The sequence below is a fragment of the Miniopterus natalensis genome, chromosome 4 (assembly GCF_054644295.1).
Source record: "Miniopterus natalensis isolate mMinNat1 chromosome 4, mMinNat1.hap1, whole genome shotgun sequence".
Lineage (NCBI taxonomy): Eukaryota > Metazoa > Chordata > Mammalia > Chiroptera > Miniopteridae > Miniopterus > Miniopterus natalensis.
The window spans coordinates 68,061,129-68,085,675 of record NC_142084.1 but is presented as its reverse complement, the minus strand read 5'-3'; the positions used below and the strand labels follow the sequence as shown (position 1 = coordinate 68,085,675).

General features: G+C 43.2%; 1 protein-coding gene across 1 annotated transcript in view; it reads left to right on the top strand.

Annotated features, from left to right (window-relative positions):
- Nucleotides 1-2,713, top strand: part of LOC107533262 (uncharacterized) — a 36,738-nt gene extending 34,025 nt beyond the window's left edge. The window contains 3 exon segments of the mRNA XM_016207864.2: nucleotides 212-338; nucleotides 541-601; nucleotides 985-2,713. Coding sequence (XP_016063350.2) covers nucleotides 212-338; nucleotides 541-601; nucleotides 985-2,713 — 1,917 coding nt within the window.
- Nucleotides 2,714-24,547: the final 21,834 nt, after the last annotated feature.

Sequence of the window (24,547 nt, the reverse complement as noted above, 5' to 3'; positions counted from 1 at the left end):
GTGGGTAAATCATTTCCATGTGTTCATCATGCTGTTAAATTTATAAGGAAGTAAGTGTGGATAGAGAGTAAGTTTCTGATGATCAAGTCATAGCATAAGTGTCTGGAGATGATAGAATCATCTTATATGTAAGCTTCCTATAAATGGAGTATAGATGTCATGTGCAGTCAGTCTCACACATCCTACTACAAACATACTTGGGATGTTTTAGGACGCTGTGGCCATTGAAGATGTGGCTGTAAACTTCACCCTGGAGGAGTGGGCTTTACTGGATTCTCCACAGAAGAAACTGTATAGAGACGTGATGAAAGAAACCTTCAGAAACCTCGACTCAATAGGTAAGGACGAGGACATTCATCAGTTGTCAGTCAGAGAACAAGTACTTTTTGCTCATCATCTTTTTTCCAAGATGCAGAATGTGGAAAAGGAGGACATTGGTAAATAAACTAGGTGTGGTCATAGCTAACAATGAACATAGAATCACCAATTTTTTATAACTTTTTAATATTTTGGAATCATTCTTCTGGGTTTCCATTTTAGGCAAAAAATGGGAAGATCATGACATTGAAGATCTGTACAAAAACCAGGGGAGAAAACTAAGGTGAGTCACACTCCCAAAAGAAAGTAGTGTTGCATGTGAAAACCCTGGTATGTTATGAATTTTTAAAAGAAGAAAACAAACAACCCTTGATTCAAATTTAGTTATTCTTAATTTTTTTTTACCAGAAATACTTTTTTTATACGTGACATAAATATTCACTGTTTGTAAAATAGTTTACTTGGAAACTGTATTAATAAGCCCTATATTTAAATATCACTCTTTTGATCATTGCAAGGATAAAGTCCTGGAAAGCATTCAGTATGTCCAAATTCAGAGAATTCAGAAAGGACAGGAAACTTAACACTTGTCCTATAAATCCTATTAAATGGTTTGAAAAATGTCATTTAAAAAATCATTAATAATGTGCTTCTTGTTTTTTACAGAAGTCAAATGGTAGAAAGACTCTATGAAAGTAAAGAGGGTAGTCAATATGGAGAAAATTTCAGCCTTATCTCAAATCTCAGTCTGAATAAGAAAACTACTGGAGTGAAACCACATGAATGTAGTACATGTGGAAAAGTCTTCATGCATTATTTTTCCCTTAATATGCACATCAGGTGTCACACTGGACACAAACCATATGAGTATCTGAAATACAGAGAGAGGCCATATAAATGTAAGGTATGTGGAAAAGCTTATATTTCTTCAAGTTTATTTCAAATACATCAAAGGAAGCACACTGAAGAGAAAACCTATAACTGTAAGGAATGTGGGAAAGCCTTCCGTTTTCTCACATCTTTCCAAATACACAGAAGGGTTCACACAGGAGAAAAACAATATGAATGTGAGGAATGTGGGAAACCCTTCATGTGGCTCACAAGCTTTCGAAGACACATGGCAATGCACACTGGATATGGACCTTATAAATGTAAACAATGTGGAATGGTCTTTAAATATCATCCTGCTTTTCAATCACATGAAAGGACTCACACAGGAGAGAAAGCCTATGAATGTAAGCAGTGTGGTAAAGCTTTCAATTCTCAACGAGGTTTTCAAATACATCAAAGCTATCACAAAGGAAAGCACCCCTATGTATGTAAACAGTGTGGAAAAGTCTTTAGATATCATCATACTTTTCAAGCACATGAAAAGATTCACACAGGAGAGAAACACTATAAATGTAAGCAATGTGGTAAAGTTTTCAATTCTCATCGAGGTTTTCAAGTACATGAAAGATATCACAAAGGAGAGAAACCCTATGAATGTAAGAAATGTGGGAAAGCTTTCAGCTCTCATCAAGGTTTTGAAATACATGTAAGAAGTCACAAGGGAGAGAAACCCTATGAGTGTAAGGAATGTGGTAAAGGTTTCAATTGTTATCGAGGTTTCCAATTGCATGAAAGAAATCACAAGGGAGAGAAACCCTATGAATGTAAATGTGGTAAAGCTTTTGTTTATTATTATTCTTTACAATTACACAAAGGAACTCATACTGGAGAGAAACCCTATGAATGCAAGGAATGTGGGAAAGTCCTCAGTAATCACCAAGGCTTAAAGAGACATGAGAAACTGCACACAGGAGAGAAATCCTATGAATGTAAGCAATGTGGGAAAGCCTTCATGCATCCATCAGGATTTCGGACACACCTGAAAATGCATGCTGGAAATAGACCTTATCAGTGTAAGGAATGTGGGAAAGCCTTCATTTATCCATCAGGTGTTCGAGCACACATGATGCAAGTACATGTTGGCAATAGACCTTATCAATGTAAGGAATGTGGGTTAGCATTTTATTTTCCGAGTACATTACGTAGGCATGAAATGACTCACACTGGAGAGAAACCCTGTGAATGTAAACAATGTGGTAAAGCCTTCAGAGATTACAGTTACTTAAAAATACACGAAAGAAGTCATACTGGAGAGAAACCCTATGAATGTAAACATTGTGGTAAAGCTTTTATTTCTCAGCTAGGTTTCCAAGTACATGAAAGAAGTCACACTGGAGAGAAACCATATAAATGTGAAGAATGTGGGAAATCCTTCAGTTCTCCCAGTTCCTCCCGAAGACATAAAAAGACTCACTGGATGAGTCCTGTTGAATCTAAACAGCATAGGAAAAACTTCAACTGATCCACATCCTTACATGTAGGAAAAAAGGGTTGGGGGATATAAATGTAACATGAGAAAGCTTGATGGAAATTAATCCATGTTTAAGGTTCTAGAAAACTTTCAACATGAATGAGTTATTATAAATGTAAATATATTTTGTTTATCAAGCTTCCTTAAGGTACATTGTTGGACTGTGGATTTCTACTAATTATTATCAGAGCTGAATATTCAGAAAACTCTGTGACATCATTTAACAATAATATATAAGATTATAGGTAGTGCATTTTTTTCCTTTAAATCAGTGAATAGTATTTTATATTTCCATTTTGAAACTTGTTAGATTTATATGTGAGTTGAAGTGGATTTTTAATATGCAGTTCGGCTTTTTTAATAATGTATTTGTTGTGTGTTAAGGGAACATTGAAAAATGAAAGTTTGGTTTTTGTTGGGATTTTCCTACTGGTTTTGTGACAATTCCTGGATATCCTTAGTCTATTATATATATTCTACCTTTCTTACTGAGAAAGCGCCTTTTTGGGGGGAGGAGTATAGGAGCCTTTTTTTTTTTTTTTCCCCCACACTAATAAACCATTGGAATAAATTTTATGTGTTAAATATATGATAGTTTCATGTGAATTATTATTTTCATGTTGATTTATCCTTGGCAACCAGGAGGTTATGAGCTAAAAGGATGACAATCAGTGGCAGAACATACATGATGAGCTGATTCCCCTTAGCCACAGCTGTCACATGTTTATCAACCCTGCTTTCTTACTTATTCCTACAACACTTAAAAATTGGCTTACTTTTTTTTAATACATCTATTGATTTCACAGAGAGGAAGGGAGAGGAAGAGAGAGAGAAGCATCAGTGATGAGAGTTGTCACTGATAGGCTGCCTCCTGGACGCCCCCAACTGGGGATCGAGCCCACAACCTGGCTATGTGCCCTGACCAGGTATCTAACCTCGATCTCCTGGATCCTAGGTCAGTGCTCAACCACTAAGCCACACCCAGCCAGGCAAAAATTGGCTTACTTTAAGTGAGAACGAGTGGCTCTAGAATTTGTTGAAATAAGTCATTCCATTAGTGTCTTTCTCCCCACACTCCTTTACTATAGAGGTATCCAAGAGTCTACGTATAGTTCTCCTCATTGAAGAGAAACTAGTATTTACAGCACAGAGTTGAAAATGTCTCTGGTATATCCACCTATAGTGGGAAGTGTGTTTCATAAACATTAATATAGTCTGTTTTGAAGGAGATCACTTTTCTAGACATACTGACCACTTTGGGAATCTTTTGGGAGCACATGAGTGACCAGGGAGTTCATATGCTTTATAGACAGTGTGCCTCCGCCACACCTGATGGAGTCCACTGCAGAGATGGCTTAGATCAAACAGGCCATCTGTGATCAAAGACTGGACACAAACAGCAGATCTGTTAAACTCCAGGCAATCATGTTAGAATTAGAGAACACCCTGGCCAAGAATCAAACTCATTTACAGATTTTTATAGATACTTTGGCTTTTGCCATTATCTAGTTGTCTCATCCCACCAATAGAAACAACAACTCATCCAATGTCACCCCCTTTAGCATAACAAGCAGAATATCTTGCTTCACAATTACCAAGTACAAGTCAAGGTCACTAGTAAGTGTGCACACATTAAATCTCAACCTGCAGAGCCTCATTTCAGCTCTCAGGGAAATAAACTGAGTCATATTTCTGATCCACTGCCTCCTGCATGCCTCCTACTGGGGAATGAGCCCACAACCCAGGCACATGCCCCGACCGGGAATCAAACCGTGACCTCCTGGTTCATAGGTTGATGCTCAACCACTAAGCCATGCCGGCTGGGCACAAATGGCCTTTCTTGGCTCATGCTTCAGATATAAAATTTCCTAACAAGCATCATCTGGCCTCTGTGTACTCAGTACCTCTTGTTAAGTGTCCCATGCCCAACGCTAGTAGCAACCAGCCATTGTTCACAGCTTGGCTTCTCTTGGGCACCTCCAAACCCACCACAAGTAGCAGTGGTCTACAGATCACTTTGTAGCTCAAGCTGGGCGGCCCTTGGCAGAACACAGATGGTGGCTGACCTTGGTCTGAACCTCCCGGGAAGCCCCAGACCCAGTGCACCTGGTAGGCAGCTTCAGCCCACCTCAAAGCACCACCCAACCACCTAAACAGTGATGCACTCACGGGGCACACTCAGTGGACACCAGATTTCTACTGGTTTAAGTCCTGCTTTGTGGGGTGGGTCCCTGCACGGATGATCCTCCACAGTGTTCAAAGCCAGTCCTTGCAGCCAATTGACGGGTTAAATCCCTCCCATTGATGTGCCAATAGCAATCAAGGCTCAACTATAACAGGATGGTGTACACAGCCCTCCCCAGGGAGATGGGAACCTGGAGTGCTCAGTTGGGATGAGTGGGGAGGCTGTGCCACTGGACCCTATAGAATACTTATCGCATTAGACCACTCTACCAAGCCCAGGGGACATAGCAGTTCTACCTAATAAGTAGAAACAAATTCAGGGAAACTGCCAAAATGAGGAGACAAAGGAACACATCCCAAATGCATGAATAGAACAAAACTCCAGAAAAAGAACTAAAAATGTAGACAAGCAATCTATTAGATGCAGAATTCAAAACACTGATTATAAGGATGCTCAATGAACTTAGTGAAAAGTAGTTTAACTTAGAAAATTTCAATGGCATAAATAAAGACATGAATATACCATAAAAAAAGAACCAGTCAAAAATGAAGGACACACTAACTGAAATGAATAATTTCTAGGGAATCAACAGCAGAGTAGATGAAACCAAGAATAAAATTGGCGCATATTTGGAATATAGGAAAGCAAAAAACACCCAATCAGAACAGCAAAAAGAAAAAAGAATCCAAAAATATGAGGGAAGTATAAGGAGCCTCTGGGACAACTTCAGGCATATCAATATTCACATCATGGGGGTTCAGGAAGGAGAAGAGGGAGAGCAAGAAATTGAAAACCTATTTGAAAAACAGAAAACTTCCCTAACCTGATGAAAGAAATGGACATACAAGTCCAGGAAGTGCAGAGTCCCAAACAAACCCACATCAAGACACATCATAAGCCCTGCCAGGTGTGGTTCATCGGTTGAGCATCGACCCAGGATCCAGGCGGTAGGGGTTCGATTCCTGGTGAGGGCACATGCCCAGGTGGCGGGCTCGATCCCTAGTCGGGGGTGGGCAGGAGGAAGCCAATCCATGACTCTCTCATCATTGATGTTTCTGGCTCAGCAGATGAGCATTGACCTATGATCCAGGAGATTGCGGTTCAATTCCTGGTCAGGGCACATGCCTGGGTTGCAGGTTCGATCCCCAGTAGGGGGCGTGCAGGAGGCAGCCGATCAATGACTCTCTCATCATTGATGTTTGTATCTCTCCCTTCCTCTTTCTGAAATCAATAAAGGTATATTTTTAAATTAAAAAAAAAAATTTAAAAAAAATGAAGTATCCATACATTCTTGTGCATGGATATTCCTTGAGAAAATTATGTTAAGTAACAGAAGTGTTTTACAGACATGTTATACTGTCCTATTCACATATAAATCCAGAATAGGGAAATCTATAGAGTTAAAAAGTAAATTAGAGGGGGGCCTAGGATTGTGGCTTGGAGGAAGTAGATGGAAAGATATGGGGAGTGAAATTAAAGAGCACATGGGTTTCTTTTTGAGGCGACAAAAATGTTCATAAATTGTGAGGGTTCAGTACTTTTTAATATACTGAAAACCAATGAACTGTACATTAAAGGGGTTCTTTGTATGGTATGTTTATTTATCAATAAAGCTATTCAAATAAATAAATGCATTAGGAGTTTTGAACCAATGTGTTAAGTATATTAAGAGTTCTTAGGTACAACCCACACTTATGTAACTTTTTATTGTTCTATTCTCTTATTGGTGAAAATAGAAATTAAGTTGTCTCAAGGATATCATAGCCCTTTACAAAATCTCTAGGCACACACTCAGAAGCAATCTTCCCTGGCCAGGTTGCTCAGTTGGTTGGACTGTTATTCTGTACACCAAAAAAATTTCAGTTTGATCCCCAGTGGGGCGCATAGGGGAGGCAACCAATCAATGTTTCTCTTTCACATTGATATTTCTCTCTCCTTTCCTCCCTCTCTAAAAATCAATAAAAACACATCCTCAAGTGAGGATTAAAAAAGAGAAACAAGATGGCAGCGTAGGCAACAGCTGTACCCACAGCCTCCCACAACCACATCAAAATTACAACTAAAATACAGAACCACCATCAGTCAGAACTTCCTGAAATCTGGCTGAACAGAGCCCTAAAACCAGGGAACTGAAGAAGCAGCGAGACCGGTAGGAGGGGCAGAGACGTGGGCAGGTCAGGACTGAATCGTGGAGACGCAACAGCGGGCCCACACCCGGTGCTGCGGTTTAAATCTGGGAGGGCCCGGCCAGACATGGCTCAGCGGTTGAGCGTCGACCTAGGATCCAGGCGATCAGGGTTCGATTCCCAGTCAGGGCACATGCCCAGGTTGTGGGCTGCAGCCGATCAATGACTCTCTCATCATTGATGTTTCTCTCTCTCTCTCCCTCTTGTTTCCTCTCCCTGAAGTCAATAAAGATATATATATTTTTTAAAAATTTTACCTAAACCCGGGAGGGAATTACAGAGGTTGAGGTTTCCCAGAAGAGGGAGGGGTACCAGCCCCACATCGGGCTCCCAGCCCAGGGCTCCAGGGCCAGGAAGAGAAGTGCCCACAACTTTGTGCTGTGAAAACCATCACTGCTGGAGGCGGAGGCTGCAGGAGTCCCAGGCTTTCCTCTTAAAGATCCCGACCATGGACTCACTCAGACATGCTCCCTCTGAGCTCCAGCGCTGGGCAGCAGCTTGAAAGAAATCTGGGACACCTAGGGAGGATCTAACCTGCCTGAAATCAGGGCAAGAGGTGGAGGGGCAGCTTCCTCCCAGGCAGAAGAGCTGGCAGAGGCCATTGCTCTTTTGGCAAGTCCTCCCCCCACAGAGCCAGCAGGCAGGCACCATATTTGAATCGCCAGCACCTGACTCACACCTTTGGCCCTGCCCCGAGATCAACGGAGACTGCCCCTCCCACCTGCAAGCTCATCCAAGCCATTCCCAGTGGCTTTTCCCTGCAAGTGGTCTCTCCAGCCTCATGCTTAGGACTTTCCTAAAATCTCTCAAACAAGCAGCCTTGAGCCCCATACAGCTTGATAAGTCGCCCCAGGCCCAGCACTATCGGGAGCCTGCATTGGTTCATAGCTTGGCCTCTCCTGGACACCTCCAAGCCCAGCACAAGGAGCAGCCAACTACGGTTTGCTGTGTAGCTCATGCTGGGTGGCCCTGGGCAAGGCACTGGCACAGGCTGACTGTGCACCTCCCTGGAGGCCCCAGAGACAGTGCACCTGGTGGTCAGACTCGACCACTCTGGATTACAACCCTACCACATCCACGAGTGACACACTCAAGTGTTGCACTTGGTGAACACCAAAGCTCCACTGAAGTAAATCCTGCTCCATAGGGGTGTCTCCAGCACAGCAGCTCTTTGGCTGTAGTTGCAGCGGGTCCTCATAGCCAGTTGACCTGGGGGTCAGTTCCTCCCAGGGATGCCAACAGCAACCAAGGCTCAACTACAACAGGACAGTGCACACAGCCCACACAGGGGAGCACCTAGAAGGCCCAGCTCAGGTAACTGGGGAGACTGAGCCACTGGACTCTACAGGACACCTACTATACAAAGCCACTCTACAAATTCCAGGAGACATAGCAGCTCTACCTAATACATAGAAACAAACACTTGGGAGCAGCCAAAATGTGGAGGCAAAGAAACATGTCACAAAGGAAAGAAGAAATCTCCTGAAAAGGAACTAAATAAAATAGAACCAAGCAAGCTAACAGATTCAGGGTTCAGAATTTTGGTTATAAGGATTCTCGAAGATATTAGTAAGACTATTATGAAAACAAGTGAGAGCATTGATGACCTAATAAAATATCATAAATGAAGGCTACACGAACTGAAATGAATAATTTACAGGGAATCAACAGTAGAGTAGAGGATGCTGAGAATCAAATCAGCAATTTGGAATATGAGGAAACAAAAAACACCCAGTCAGAAGAGCAAAAAGAAAAAAGAATCCAGAAATATGAAGATAGTATAAGGAGCCTCTGGGACAACTTCAAGAGGCCCAACATTTGTATTACTGGGGTGCTAGAAGGAGAAGAAAGAGAGCAAGAAATTGAAAACCTATTTGAAAAAATAATTACAGGAAACTTCCCCTACCTGGGGAAAGAAATAGACTTACAAGTCCAGGAAGCACAGAGGGTCCCCAACAAGAGGAACCCAAAGAGGCCCACACCAAGACACATCATCAAAACGCCAAAGGTTAAAGACAAAGAGAATCTTAAAAGCAGCAAGAGAAAAGCAGTGAATTACATACAAGGGAGCACCCATACGAATGTCAGCTGATTTCTCAACAGAAACTTTGCAGGCCAGAAGGGAGTGGCAAGAAATATTCAAGGTGATGAAAAGCAAGAATCTACAACCAAGATTACTCTACCCAGCAAAACTATCATTTAGAACTGAAGGTCAGATAAAGAGCTTCTCAGACAAGGAAAAGCTAAAGGAGTTCATCACCACCAGACCAGCACTACAGGAAATGTTGAAGGGTCTTCTTTAAGAAGAAGCTAATGAGCAAAAGAATCTGACAAACTAAATGGATCCAGAGACATTGACACATGCAACAGCTGGTCATATTTCAGAAGTAAGAGGGAAGGGGGGTGGAGGGTGGGAGGAGATTAACCAAAGAAGTTATATGCATAGATGCATAACCCATGGTCATGGACAATGACAGGGTGAAGGCCTGGGGAGAGGGTGGGAGGGAGGTGGAGGGGGTCAACTGGGGGGGAAAATGGGATACCTAATAAAAATAAAGATAAAAATTTTTTTTAAACTATATAAAATATATTTCCTTCTAGTGTGAAATGTAAACCTGAAAGTTTATTGAACACATCTCAGCTTATATTTGGTGGGAGAAGGGTCCTTGTGCCTAGGGAGGACTGGGGTTTTCAAACTTCCCACCAGAACCATACCTTGGGTAGACATGGGCTTCTTTCGCTTACATACCACATGTATGAAGGTGGAGTAGTGCTGGGTGGAAGAAGCCTCAACACTCTAGGCAAAGATCACAGTGGAGCTAGACTTTTTATCATCACATGTGGTGAGGTCATTTTTAAATAGGTTTGTAAACAAGGATCACAGTTCCAGGAGTGGTCTTGGAGTCCATGCCAACCCCTAACCAGAAAGGACCTCAGACCCTCTGGTCCTAATCTGGTCTGGTCTGGGCGTCCTGCTTGCTCAGGAGGACAAGGGCATCCCTCTATCTGGAAAATGAGTCTGGAATTTCCGGCACACTCCTGATCCCATTTTCAGAGCTACAGGAAGACACCACTGCCTCTTGAAGGCCACGAACAAGTTTTGGTAAAAAGCAAACCTCCCTAACGGAAATGTGTTCCCGCCCCAAAGCGAAGCTGGTTCTACTCAGCCAATTGGCTTGTTCCTCTGGTCATCACTCAGGGATAAGGGCGTCGGATCCTTGAGAGTTGTCCAATCAGGGGCACAGTAGGGCCGGTGGGTGGGGCGACGCTCAACAAACCGCGCGGATGCTCCTGGCTGGCTCGCGACTGGGTTTCACCTGCGCCCAGCCCCGGTGTGACTTGTACCGGCCGGGGAAGCGAAGGACCCAGAAGCCGGGAAATGGTGAGTGTGCGGAACCGGGTGTCCCAGGACCCGCCGAGGGCCTGGTGGCGCACCCGGCCTCCCCGCGGTCACCTCTGGAGTCTGCGCCGCCGGGGGCGCCGCTCGGACCTCTGTCCCCTGTGGCTCGCAGCGTGGGGGCGTGGCCGGAAGCCGGACGCCGGAGTCTCGTCCGGTCGCTGCACGTGGCGACTTGGGCCCCTGCCGGGACTTTACCTGGGCAGCTCTGCCCACGCAGCCTCGCATCACCCCAGTTGGTGCTTTGAGGTCCGCGAGGGCCATGGGGTGGGCGCGTGAGGGAGATACCGGTGACTCGTTACGCGGCGTTTATGCTTGGGAGCGGCTGTGACCTGTGGCGGCCCAGTCCCTCCCTTCTCCCCAGGGGATCCATTTTCTCCAGCGTTTTTCCAAAGTGTGAGAAGCAAAGTCTCAAACCCACGACCCTGTCACCCCAGCTCTGTTACCCCAACCTAGCTTTCTTAGGACTGACAATAAATTCTTTAATTTCCAGAACCTCCAGGCATTCCTAAACTTCAGCTTCCCCTCCTCGAGTTAAAGGTTTACTTTTTGTTTGTGGGTATTTTACATGAGAGGAAAGCCAAGAGTAACCACCCGGAATAACCCGGAATACGCTGTATAAAATCCCTGTTCCCATCACCTAGGATCTTTCCTGGGCACAGACACCTGTGGGGATCGTGTGGAAGCTCCTCTTTGGAAACTGCCCTGGGTGTTCTGTCAGCACTGTCACCTTAAGAAGATTCATTCACTTTTTTTAAGTCAACATTTGACCATAAATGTAAGATGAATTTCATCAATTGATCTTAAAGTATAAAATACTGTCAAAGAGCCAAGAAAGAGGTGAATTTCAGGAAAAATATCTTCCGCAGTGTCGACAGCAAAATGGGTTTCATTGGAAAGTAACCTCACAGGGTGGTCTAATCATAAATTCCTAACTGGGCAGATCTTGCTGGGTAGTCACACCCAGGCTTATAACTTCTTTAAGGTTTTTGTGTTTGTTTTTTAATATATCTTTAATGATTTTGGAGAGAGGAAGAGAGAGAGAAGAGGGACAAATATAAATGATGAGAGAGTCAGCTGCCTCCATCCCGACTAGGGACGGAGCACAAAACCTGGGCATGTGCCCTGACCAGGAATCGAACAGCAATCTCCTGGATCCTAGGCCGATGCTCAACCACTGAGCCACACCCAGCTGGGCAGTGAAAGGTTTTAAGCCAGCTCTATCCATTGTTCTTGTGCATCTAGGTTAACACGCCTTTGAAATGCCAAAAATAATACCCTTGGAAGAGGGTATTAACCTTCAAGGGAGCACATAATCTTGTTAACTCTCCTGTAATCCAGTCCCCACCTTGCGTTCTCCCACTTCCATGTAATCTTCCCTACTTCCCTCCTTAATTTCAAATGCATGAAAGAAACTGAAAAACTGTTATTCTTGGGAGCATTTGTTGTCGGTTTGGCTCAGATAAACTCATAAAAATTCTCCACAGGTTTAACATCAACATTTACTTGATGCTAGCAGGAATCCAAAGAAGCCCACCCAGGACCACCCCATGGACCCAGACCCAGTGCTAGGTACAAGCAAGGGCCCATTGTGCCCCGCTGGTTCCTTGCTCCCCATCAGGTGAATTTCGGTGAGTTTCTCTCAGAATTGTGGGCCTTCTTGCTTTAAGTACCAGGCCATGACTTTATTTAAGCTGCTCTTAGAAAATCCTTGAGGAAAGGGGAGCGGGCGACAGGGGGAATGGGTTACTGCTTTCAATTTTGCTTTTTAATTGGATTGCTTACTGAAAGGCTGAACAAAATCTTTGCTAGTTAAATGAGAGACTGAACTCTCCTTAGCTCCAAAAGAGAAAGGACACTTGCTTCCCCAACCTGAATAGCCAGTGGGGTAAGGATAGTTGTTCATATCTGAAATCTGGAATGGTGATGGGCACTGGGAATTGTCCAGTGCAGTAACACAGCCAAACACAGAGAAGCTGGTGGGAGCCTTGGGGAGAAGGGCAGGGCACCCTGCAATGGATGCAGCCCAAGAGAAGAGCCCATGCCTTGGGAAATGTTACAGCTTAGGTGGTGTCCAGTAAGCTCTTGCTGAGCCTTGCTCAGGTATTCTTAGGTGACTAAGAATCTTTGGGGGGTTACCTGAGGAAAATTTTCTTTTAGGGCGTAAAGTGGTCTTATAGGGACAGCCACAGCATTTGGTTTGTCTGGAGACATGCATGTAAGGGCTGGTTTTCCCTAGAGGTTTGTTCAGGCCCTACAGACCTCAAAATTAACATGGGAAATTGTGTTTCCAAGCCTGACAAGCCCCATGGCAGTCAGCCTCCCATTAATACTAAGATGGCCAAGATGAGGATCCCCTGATAATTCTAAATTTATTTTTGCATGCACAGTTAGAAAAAGTTGCTGTAAAATTAGGCAGAATGAATGGGAGACATTAAATTGGTCTCAGTTTCATTTAGATAAATGGATCAACCTATGATGCTGTTTGTCAACCCAGTTCTTTAAAAGAGAGAAAGTCATGTCCTGGCTTGTGTAGCTCTGTCGGAGCATTGTCCCGTGCACCGAAAGGTCATGGGTTTGATTCTTAGGGCACATGCCCAGGTTGTGGATTCCATCTCTAGTTGGGTGAGGCAACCAATTGATGTTTCTCTCTATCTCCTCCTTTCTCTCTCTAGGACCAATAAAATAAATAAATAGATCAATAAATAAATAAAAGAGGGAAGGTCATTTGGAACTTGAGTTGTCAAGGACAGATATAAATGCCTCCAAAACAAAATTTGGATCCATCTGTGCTCTGTTTGTCTGTCTTTGTGTGTCTAAATACATATGTTGAAAATGTGAGATAATTTTCTGCCTCCAGATGATATTGTTAAAATTAATTTTAAGGTAAGTGCTTGTAAGAATTGGGTATTCTAAAATTCTCAGAATAACGGCTGTCAGAGGGGAGGGTGGTTAGGAGGCTGGGAGAAAAAGGTGAAGGGATTAAGAGAAAGGAAAAAAACAGTCATAGACACAACAGTATGGTGATTACCAGAGAAAAAGGGGGGTGGGGGAAAGTAGAAAAGGGTAAGGGAGATAAATGGTGACAGAAGGAGACTTGAGTTTGGGTGATGAGCACAAATACAATGTACAGACGATGTATTCTAGAATTGTACACTTGAAACCCATACTATAATTAATCATTTTTACCCCAGTAAATTCAATAAAAATTTAATAAATATAATTCTCAGATATACAGAAACTAACTCAAATGCTTTTCAAGTTCACATGATCTAAGATTAATCCTTAGTAAGTAAAAGCTAGCTTAAGTTTGTTGGCTTAAGTAAAACAGACATGTCTTTATGTGTCTGGCTTTCACAAAAATAAGTCCACATTAATAATGACTTTTGTGTCCAGCTGGCATGGCTCAGCGGCTGAACATTGACCTATGATACAGAAGTTCCAGGTTCAATTCCCAGTCAGGGGGCATGCAGGAAGCAACCAATCAATGACTCTATTTTGTCATTGATGTTTCTATCTCTCTCTCCCTCTCCCTTCCTCTTTCTCTGAAATCAATAAAAATATATTTTAAAAATAATAATAATAATGACTTTTGTATCAATGAAAATGTTTCTAGAGATTATAAAATGTCCAGGCCAAAGAGTGCTAAATGAATACTTTTTTCCCCCTAAACAGCTTTCTTTAAAAATTTTATCTTTATTGTTGAAAGTATTACAAATGTCCCCTTTTTCCCCCATTGGTCCCCTCTATCCTGCACCCCTCCCCCCGGGCCTTTACCATACTATTGTCTATGTCTGTGGGTTATGCATATAAGTTCTTTGGTTAATCTCTTCCCTCCCCTGTCTCTCCCCTTCCCTCTGAGATTTGTCAGTATGTTCCATGCTTCTATGTCTCTGGATCTATTTTGTTCATCGGTTTATTTTGTTCATTAGATTCCACATATGAGTAAGATCATGTGATACATGCCTTTCTCTGTCTGGCTTATTTCGCTTAGTATAATACCCTCCAGCTCCCACCATGCTACCTCAAGAAGTAGGAGATCCTTCATTTTTACAGCTGCATAGTGTTCCAAAAAGATTGAAATCATATCAAGCATCTTCCTGGACATTCCCCTAATCTGTTGTTTATTCCTTCCAAGGTTTTTTGTTTTGTTTTTTCCTACTATCATAATTTCCTTCATAGTTTCCATTTCTTTTCTCATGCTGTTGAGCATCCTTATGATCAGTATTCTGAACGCTACGTCCGATAGATTGCTTATCTCCATTGCATTTAGCTCTTCTGGAAAATTCTTTTGTTCTTTCATTTGAGGCTTGTTTTTCTTGTCTCTCCATTTTGGCTGTCTGTTTGGATTTATTTCTATGTAATAGGTGGGTCTGCTAAGATTCCCAGTCTTTTGGATGGTCTCTGGTGCAGGCCAGTGTCAGATGCTGTTTATGACTGGCTTTGAGTAGTTACCCTGTTTGAAGTTTTTTGCACTCCATAGCTTGTGGTTCCTTCTGCTGGGGCTGGGTGTGTTTGGACAGGACCAAGAGGTGTACCAAGGTCTGCTTTTCTAAGCCCTGGGTCCAGAAGCAAATCAGGCAAAGACTCAAAGCACCCAGATGCTGTTATTCAGCCTTTTTTTTTCTCCCCCCCATTGCTTTTGGAAGAGAGGAAAGAGGAGAGAGATAGAAGCATCAATGTGAGAGAGACACATCAATTGGTTTGCCTCCCGCTCAAGGGCTAAATAGGGCCAGGGATGGAGCCTGCAACTGAGGTATGTGCCCTTGGCTGGAATCAAACCCTGGACCCTTCAGTCACCCGCCAGCACTCCAACCACCAAGCCTAACAGGCTAGGGCTGTTATTCAGCCTCTTAGTGAACCTCAGGCTGTAAAAACTCCACAGGGTGGGGCTACTGCCCCTCTCCCCCCAGGCAAAAGCTTCTTGGAAGGTAAATGTCTGCCTGAGAAAGATGCCCTCTGCCTTAAGGGGGAATGACTCAGCACAGGAATCCAGATGGCTGCCCTCTGACCTCTACTCCCCCAAGCCAGCAATTCCAGAATCTCCTTACACAGCTCCAGTCCACTCTGCCTTCCCTCTGCGGGAGCCCAAGGCGAGCGGCTGCACATGAAACTTGTGTGTTGACCCTTTAAGAGGGTGCCTGCGTTTCCAGCTGTCTCTCCCTGGCAGACAGAAAGCGGGCTGCTTTTCACAGCCAGATGTTATGTGGGCACCTTTCTCAGTTCTGGTGCTCTGGGCTGGGGAGCCCAGCCTGGGGTTTAGGCCCCAGAGTCCTCAGTAGGAACCCCCACAGCTGAGATCTCCCTCCAGACCTTCGGCTGCTGCCTGTGGGAGCCCGTCCAGGCCTCTCGCGCCTCTGCACTTCCTACCGGTCTCTGTGTGGTCTCCACTGTAGGTCCTTGGTTAGGGGGGTGCTCCCCAGCTCATCTTCAGTTGCAGTTGATTATTCAGGATGGTTTTTCTATATCTTAGTTGTAATTCCAGTTTGGTCCCGGGAGAGTGTCAATGTAGCTTCCACTCAGTCCACTGCCGTCTTGGACTGTAAATGATTACTTCTTAGTCTTCAGTAGAAATTGAGGTTTTAAGGGTGAAAATCTCAATTATGTTAGGAGTAACTTTGTAGTCTTTCAGAAAAACCCTTGGAACACCTCAGGATTTGAAATTGCATGGGGGGAGAGCATTGTAAAATAAGTGATGAAAAACCTCAGTATGTTGTATGGGTGGGTAAACAGTGGTTGTAAAAAAGAATAGCTGGCTCTTTGGGAAACCCAAGATGGGCGCTTGGTTCCTCCCTGCTCCCTGGCTCCCCAGTTTTAGGTTTTTTCATTCCTTCATACATCACAGTGCATTTAAGCTGAACTTAGATGCAAGAACTTATGACCTGATAGTATTAAAAGGAAACATCTTACACTATTGTCATGTTTTGATAGAGTTCTTTCAAGAAGATGCCAAGTTGGTAACAGTTTCTTTCACAGCGAGTTCCCAAAAGACAAAGACTTTAAAGAACATTGCCACCTGGAGATGATGTTTATTGGAAAGCACAGCTAATAAAAGACACACTCCAACTTCATTGGAAAGGATCTTATCAGTTGCCTAACCGGGATTGGACATCTACCTCTGTCTGTGGACATCGAAGACTCTTTGAGGATAAGGAGCCACTGACACCAAAGATAGACAGCTGTCCCCAGACATGGACAAGGCCTGTATATCTGCTGATTGATACTGAACTCAGAATCCATTTTGTTTGATTGTCTTTACCTGTCTGCTAATTATATTAGTCATAAGAATAGTTTTACTTGTTCTTTGGGTTTTTCCATATAGTCCAACTGTTTATGATGACTGAAAATGTACGAAATATCTTTTAATACTCTTTTAATACTCTTTAGTAAATGTTCTACTAAATGCCAAATACAGAAAGATGAGAAGGCAAAACTCGGGTCACGATAGTTCATAGGATAGAAATGATCCAGAGTGATTTTTCACAATGAAAGCCGTAAGACCTGACTGCCTTCCATTTACCTGCCCTTCCTTTTTTTGGGAAAGATTCTGCCTCAGATCCCATCCGCAGTGGACTTCCTAGGAATGAGCCAAGTGCTGTGAGACCACACCTTCCCCACCAAAAGGTTGATCATCAGTGCATCTTTCCGACTGATTTATGACTAAAAGGGGAAACTGGAGGAAAAAGGGGTTCTATGAAAAGTAACCTCAAGGGTAATCTGATCACAAATTCCTAAGTGGGCAAGTCATGATGGATGGTCACAACCCAGGCCTATAACTTCTTTAGTAAAAGTTTTTAAGGCAGCCCTGCCTGTTGTTCTTGTGCATCTAGGTTAACAGGCCTTTGAAGTGGGGTGTTAACCCTCAAGAGATTACATAATCTTGTTATAACTATCCTATAATCCAATCCCTGCCTTTCTTCAATCTTCCCAACATCCCCTCCTTAATTTAAAATGCATAAAAGCAGCTGCAAAACGGTCAATTCTTGGGAGCATTTGAGAGCTTGTTCCACCGCTTATGTCATCAGTTTGATTCAAATAAACTCCTATAAAAATTCTCCGAGGGTTTGGACATTCTTAGGTGGATACAGCCTTCCATTGCATTTGTTAGAATTTGTTTCCCTTTTTCTTTCCCAAGGGGTTGTGGTGTGTTTCTGAGGGCTGTTCTTTACTTTTGGGTGATTTCAAATGAAATCCCAGGGCTTAGACTTGCAACACATGTTTAAATATAATCAATTGTTTACAGAACAATTTCTTGGCGTGGAAATAATATTGAATTAACATTATTTTCTGAAAGCAGATACTAGAGGGTTTTCTTGTTGAGCTAGCAAGATACCTTATAATTTTCTTCCCTCCTTTACACATAAATATTAGGTTTGAGAGATTTTGTTGAATTGTTCAAACACTGGGTTTATGTAGTATTTAAAACATGGTGGTTCAGAGCAACTCCATTGGGAAGCAGAGCCTCAGGTCAGTGTCAGTAAGCTAAGATACCCACCCCACCCCATCCCCACACACATATACCTTGAGCCTGCAGAGGGAAGTACTTGAAGGCCCAGTTGGTTCTTCCTGGGGAGCCTCCCCTGCAGGTGTCCTACCTGCTCACACCCACCATGGAAGGAGCCTTTACACTGAGAAGCTATAGCCCTGGAAAGCTGGGGATGCAGGTGCACATGGGGGAGGAGGTGAAGCCCCTTCTGAGGTTTTAGTTGTGGTTCCCCTGAGCCTGTTTCTAGGCATAGGTTGGAATTTTGCATCCACAGTGGAGGTGCACTCAGAGTGTAATTAGTGCACATTGAGAAAGTCTGAAAGTCAGGAGTCTTTCCTGTGTTAAGGTCCATGAATTTGGGAGTTCATTTGGGTCAGAACCTGACACTGAATCCAGCTGAGCATTTCCTCACTGTGAGCTGAGGCCTGAGAAGGAGCATTTCCATTATTCCTGGGGGGGGGGGGGGGGAGCTCCCAGACTTCATTCCTGGGGCTGCTCAGGTGTCCCTCCCCTCCTTCCCAGGGGCTGCTCCACTCCAGGGGTTCTGTCTTAACTTGGAGAGTCTAGAATGCGGAACCTTCTGAAAGTGGCTTTCCTTCTGTCCTGGGGAAAGCAGGCTGCTTATCTGAGCTGATTCCAGTGCTTGTGTTTCCTTTCCTCTGGATCCTTTATCCACTGAGTAGTGCAGCCTTTGGCTCTAGTTTCCCTGAGCACTTGGACTCTGAAACTGTAAGATGACTGAGAGACATGTGTGAGAAAAGCAAGAATACTGGAACCAAATAGAATTTTTGTTCCTTTATGCAAGAGAACCTGAAGATGTGAGATAAGTTGTTTTATGTCCTTTTAGTCAGCAAGAGATTTGAAAATTTTCTGTATATGGTTTACACTTTTGTAACCATTAGTGTTTAAAGGATTTAAAACTTAGAATGGTTAGTAAGTAGTAAATTATGGTGTATATAAATGTCTGTGTTTATTTTAAATCTATAAGAAAGGTCTAAGATAAGAAGACTCCCTGCAAATATATTCTGGTTACTCCAGCCACCCCTAAATACAGTTTTGATCATTTCTTGAGCCTCCTGTTAGTGTTTCTTTGTATAAAAGCAAACCATTGCAAATACATATTTTTCTTATGCATGTTTTTTCTTGTGATAAGCTGATAGACTCCACATTTTTTGTTGTTTGCTGACAGCTTAAGCCTCCCCCTCTTTCTTCTGGACAGGCTGATGAGAAAGCCTGGGGCTCCCTCCTCTGGCACTGGCTTCAGATTCCAACCACACAAGCCCCTGCCTGTGAGCAGAATCTTGCTCCCGCCTCACCCTCAACCACAAACACCCAGACCAAGCTCCTTTCCTTGCTTCCTGAAGGCATTTTAGAGCTGCTTCAGAGCCCCCCCCTGGCCCCCCCAATGACCTCTATTATGTCAGTTGTAAGCCTTTTCCTACCTACGCTCTTGGCCACACTAGAATCAGTCTCAACATGAGAACCACGCCTCTGCAGGTAAACGTAACAATTGGCTATGTGAGCAGCATGTCTAGACGTGACCACCACTGTGGGTCTGTTTTCTCATACTCTGACTTGCTCACTGCTCCGCTACCTGATGGCCGCCCACACTGTGGCTGCTGCGTGCTGGGGAGCTGGTGTTGCCCCGTATGGCATTGCTGAGACTACCAAGCCTCAGTTCTATATGCAGTCGACCAGAGTGGGCAGTTCTGAGAATTTCTAGGCATTTGGGAGCAGGAGTATGGGATTGGGGCCCTCCTTAAAGTGGTCCTAGGTTGTTGCCTTTGCTGGGATTTATCTATGTGTTAGAGTGAAACTGTGACAGAGACTGGGTTGGCCCTGACATACCCTGGGGATGCGGATGGGAGGGAAAGACTACACCCTGTGCCAGAGGCAGGCCCATCTGGTGGTCACTTCTGAAACAGCAGTTATTTAAAAAGAGAAAGAGAAAAGAAGCGAGGGCAAAAGGCAGCCTTTGGGTGGCCAACTGAGTCCACCTCGCCCCTTCCCCTCACCCACACCTCTGATGTTAGAGCGCTCCCCAGGACCCTTAAGTACCTCTGCTGCTGCTCTGGCTTCTACTGCAACACAGATCCTGACCCTTCAGATTAAGAGGACAACACCCATAGCACCCTGTGGCACAGCAAAGGGATTAGTTCAAACCTGACTTCAGTTTACGTCCTTGCACTCAATAATGCAACCAATCGTCATGGAAAGTATCCTAAATCTGATGGCACTGGTTAGAGGCTCTCTGGAAGAAAAAGAAAAAATTATTGACACAGGCATACCTTGTTTAATTGCACTTGCTTTATTGAGCTTTGCTTTATTGCACTTTGCAGATGTTGCATTTTTTACAAACTGAGGGGAAGACCTTGCACCAGCAAAAAGATTACAACCCACTTTATTGCTCTACTGGCTTTAATGTGATGGTCTGGAACCAAACCCACAATATCTCTGAGGTATGCCCATAGCAGAATAGAGAGGGCACCCCTTTTTCTGAAGTAGAGCAGATCTTCAAAAATGTGGTTCTGTTCAAGGTCATTTTGTTATAATGCTGATGGGGGGAAAGCAAGACAAAGCAGCGAGCCTCATGGGCACTGGAGAAGCCAAATGCTCAATCACCGTGCTCTTTCCCTAGTGGGAGGCATCACAGGCCCAGCAAAGGAGTCTCTTGACAGTGAGGTGTGCTGCTTTGGGGAAGGGGTGATGTGGGTAAAGTGAAAATGTTATTCTTACTGCCTGCAGCTTGTCTGTTCTCAGCTTATTTGCTGTGGTGGTGTGCTAGAACTTCTCCACTGGACTCCCAGAAACATACCGTCATCCTTGTGTGGTTGTCAAAATCAGTGCACTTGTGGGGAGATTTTGATAGAAAACTTACATTCCACTATCTGCTGGCATGTCTTTCACTTGTATTTAGACCATTGATGCTTAAAGTGATTATCGATACAGCTGGATTAATACCTACCATATTTTTACCATTCTTATTTGTTGCTCTTCTACCTTTTCTGCCCCCTTTTTGAGCATTTTGCCAGATTCCCTTTTTTGTCTTCTTTCAGCGTGTCATACTTTTTTTTTACATTTTTAGTCATTGTCCTTGAGTTTGCAGTATACATTTACAGCTAAACCAAGTCCTCTCTGAAGTAACACCACAGCACTTCACTGGATGTGCAAATTCCTCATGGCAGAGTATTCCAAATTTCTCTCTCCCTACCCCTTGTAACATTGCTGCCATTCATCTCACATATCCAAAAGCTCTAATTGCTGAATATATTGCTGCTATTACCATTTTTAACAAAATGTTCTCCATTGGATTAAGAATAACAAAAACAAATGATCTTATTTTACCTTTATTTATTCTCTAACACTTATCTTTTTTTATCATTTACCTTCTTCCTGATGACTTTCTTTTAACATTTCATACAAAGCAGAGGTATCAGTGACAATTCCATCAATTTTTGTGTGTGTGTTTTGTTTGTTTTTTTGGTGGTGGGTGGTTTTTTTTGTTAATCCTGACCCAAGGATATTTTTTTCCATTAACTTAGAGAGAGTGGAAGGGAAGAGGGAGGAGTGAGAGAGAAACATCAACGTGAGAGAGCCACATCAATTGGTTGCCCTCCCACGCACGGCGACCAGGGCAGAGAACCTGCAACCCAGGTACCTGACCGGAAATCGAACACGCAACCCTTTGGTGCGGGGCTGACACTAACCACTGAGACACACCAGCCAGGGCCAATTCCCTCAATTTTTTTAACGGGAAGTCTTTATTTCTCCCTCACTGCTGAAAGATAATTTGGCTTGACACAAAATTCTAGTTGGGTGATTTTTCTTTCAACACTATTTCACAAAACTCCCTGCTTGCATGGTTTCTGAGACAAAGTCCAATTTCATTCTTATCCTTCCTTCTCTATAAGGTATTTCCCCCCCTTTTTTTCAAGATTTTCTCTTCATCTTTGACTTTTCTCAACTTTGAATATTTCTAGGTGTGCATTTTTAGATTATTATCTTGTTTGGTGCTCTTTGAGCTTCCTAGGTCTTTGTTTTGGTGTTTATCATTAATTTTGGAGAAACTGTTATTACTGGTTTACTTATTTATTCTTTTCTTCTTCTTCATGTATCCCATTACATGTATGTACACCTTTTGTAATTGTCCCAAAGTTCTTGGATTTCTATTCTGTCCTTTTTTATCTTTGCATTTGAATTTGGAAAGTTGATGTCTCAAGCTCACTGATTCTTTTCTTACATATTTCCACTGTATTGATGAACCCCCAAAGAAATTGTTCATATCTGTTCTGTTGATTTTTGATTTTTTACATTTCCCATTTGGTTATTTCTTTTTCTTTTTTTAATATATCTTTATTGATTTCAGAGAGAGGAAAGGAGAGGGAGAGAGAGAGAAACATCAGTGATGAGAGAGTCATTGATCGGCTGCCTCCTGCACGCCCCCGACTAGGATCGAGCCCGCAACCCGGGTATGTGCCCTGACCAGGAATTGAACCCCAATCACCTGGATCCTAGGTTGATGCTCAACCGCTGAGCCACACCCGGCCGGGTCCATTTGGTTTTTTCTTAGGCTTTCCATCTCTGTTTATATTACCTGTCTGTTCTTGCATGTTGTCCACGATTTCCTTTAGAATGATTAGCATATTAGTTATGGTTGCTTTACATTTCTGGTCTGATAATTCCAACATATCTGTTACATCTGAATTATGTTCTACATCTGAATTATGTTCTTTTGCTTGTTTTATCTCTTCACAGTGTGTGTTTTAATCTTTAACATGCATTTTAATTTTTTGTTGAATGCCAGACATGATGTACTTTGAAAAAGGAAATGCAGAAATTAGGCCTTTAGAGTGAGGTTTTTGATTACCTGACTAGAGTTTAGGCTGTGTTTACTATTTGCTATAACTCTCAGAGGCAAATATCCTTAGGTGTCTTAAATTTTTGTCTCTATGTCATCTTTCGGGTTCTACAGAGGCTTCTTAAGCAGGTTCTGAAGCTCCAGTTCTTCCACTATATCCCACTGTTGTTAAACAGGAGTGTTGTTGCTGTAGTGCTATGTTGCGGGTGGAGAGGAAGTATCGTATAGTGCCATGATTTGGTCTCACTATTTTAATGAGCCTGTATCCTGGGCTGTGACCTCCTGTGGTATAATGAGAAAGATGTTATATCTTTATCCATGGTTTCTAGCAAAGACCTCCTAAAGCCCTTGGACTTTATAAATGATAAGGATAATGGGAGCATCTTAGGTTCTAATGAGGCAACTGTTTGCTCACCCCTAAATAATTTCACGATGGGTATTCATTGCCACTAAGACCAAACTGATTAGAGGCTTAGAACTTTCAACTCAGCCCCCAACTTCTGGGTGGGGGAGCAGGCTAGAGTTTGAGTTGATCACCACTGTCCAATGGTTCAGTCAGTCATGGCTAGGTAATAAAACTCCATCCAAGACCCTAAGCCTCAGGATTCAGAGAGGCCTGAGTCGGTGAACACATCAGTGTGGTGGAAGGCTGTCATATCTGGACAGGTCATGGAAGCTCCTACCCTCACTTTTTTTCTTTTAAAATTCTCAGCTGAAGATAGGTTTTTATTGATTTTATTATTTTACTTATTTATTTATTTTAATCCTTACCCAAGGATATTTTTTCCATTGCTGTTTAGAGAGAGTGGAAGGGAGAGAGAGAGAGAAACACCGATGTGAGAGAGACACATCGATTGGTTGCCTCCTACAAGCACCCTGACCAGGGCCAGGGCCAAGCCTGCAACCAAGGTACATGCCCTTGGCTGGAATCGAACCCGGGACCCTTCAGTCCACAGGTTGATGCTCTAACCACTGAACCAGACCAGTTAGGGCTGTTTTTATTGATTTGAGAGAGAGGAAGAGAGAGAGAGAGAGAAAGAAACATCAATGTGAGAGAGAAACATTGACTGGTTGCCTCTCATACTCGCCCCAACCTCAGATCAAACCTGTAACCTAGGTATGTGCCCTGACCAGGAATTGAACCTGAAACCTTTTTGGTGCGTAGGACAGTGATCCAACCAGTTCAGCCACTGGCCAGGGCTTCATTTGGCTGTTTCTGACTTGTATCTTTTACAATCAATCAATAATAATAAAGTGCTTTTCTTAGTTCTAAGAATGGTTCTATTGAATTAACAAGCATGAGGGTGTGTCCAGGGAACCTCCAAATTTATAGTTGACCATACAGAAATGTCTGTGGCCTGGGCCTCCCTATTTCTGGCTAGCATCTGAAGTGGAGGGTCTGAGTCCTTAAACCATGGAATCTGATATTAACTCTAGTTAGTGTTAGAAGTGAATTGAACTGCAGGCCACCCAGTTAGTGTCAGAGAGGTGAACAGATGGTTTCGGAAAACACACCACTTATTTCCTGTCAGGATTAAAAAAAAAATCTGTCAACCTCGCAAGTGTTTCTAAGTTCCCCTCACTGTCAACTTAGTTCAGGCAGAAAGACTAGCGGAGACTAGAGTTGCCTATTTCCTTCTCCCATGTCAGTTTGGTGCTGCTAAAATCTCAATCATTTCAGCTCTGGTGAAACAATCTTTGAGGACAGGTCATGTTAAGAAGAGCAGAATAGCCCGGCCAGCATGGCTCAGCGGA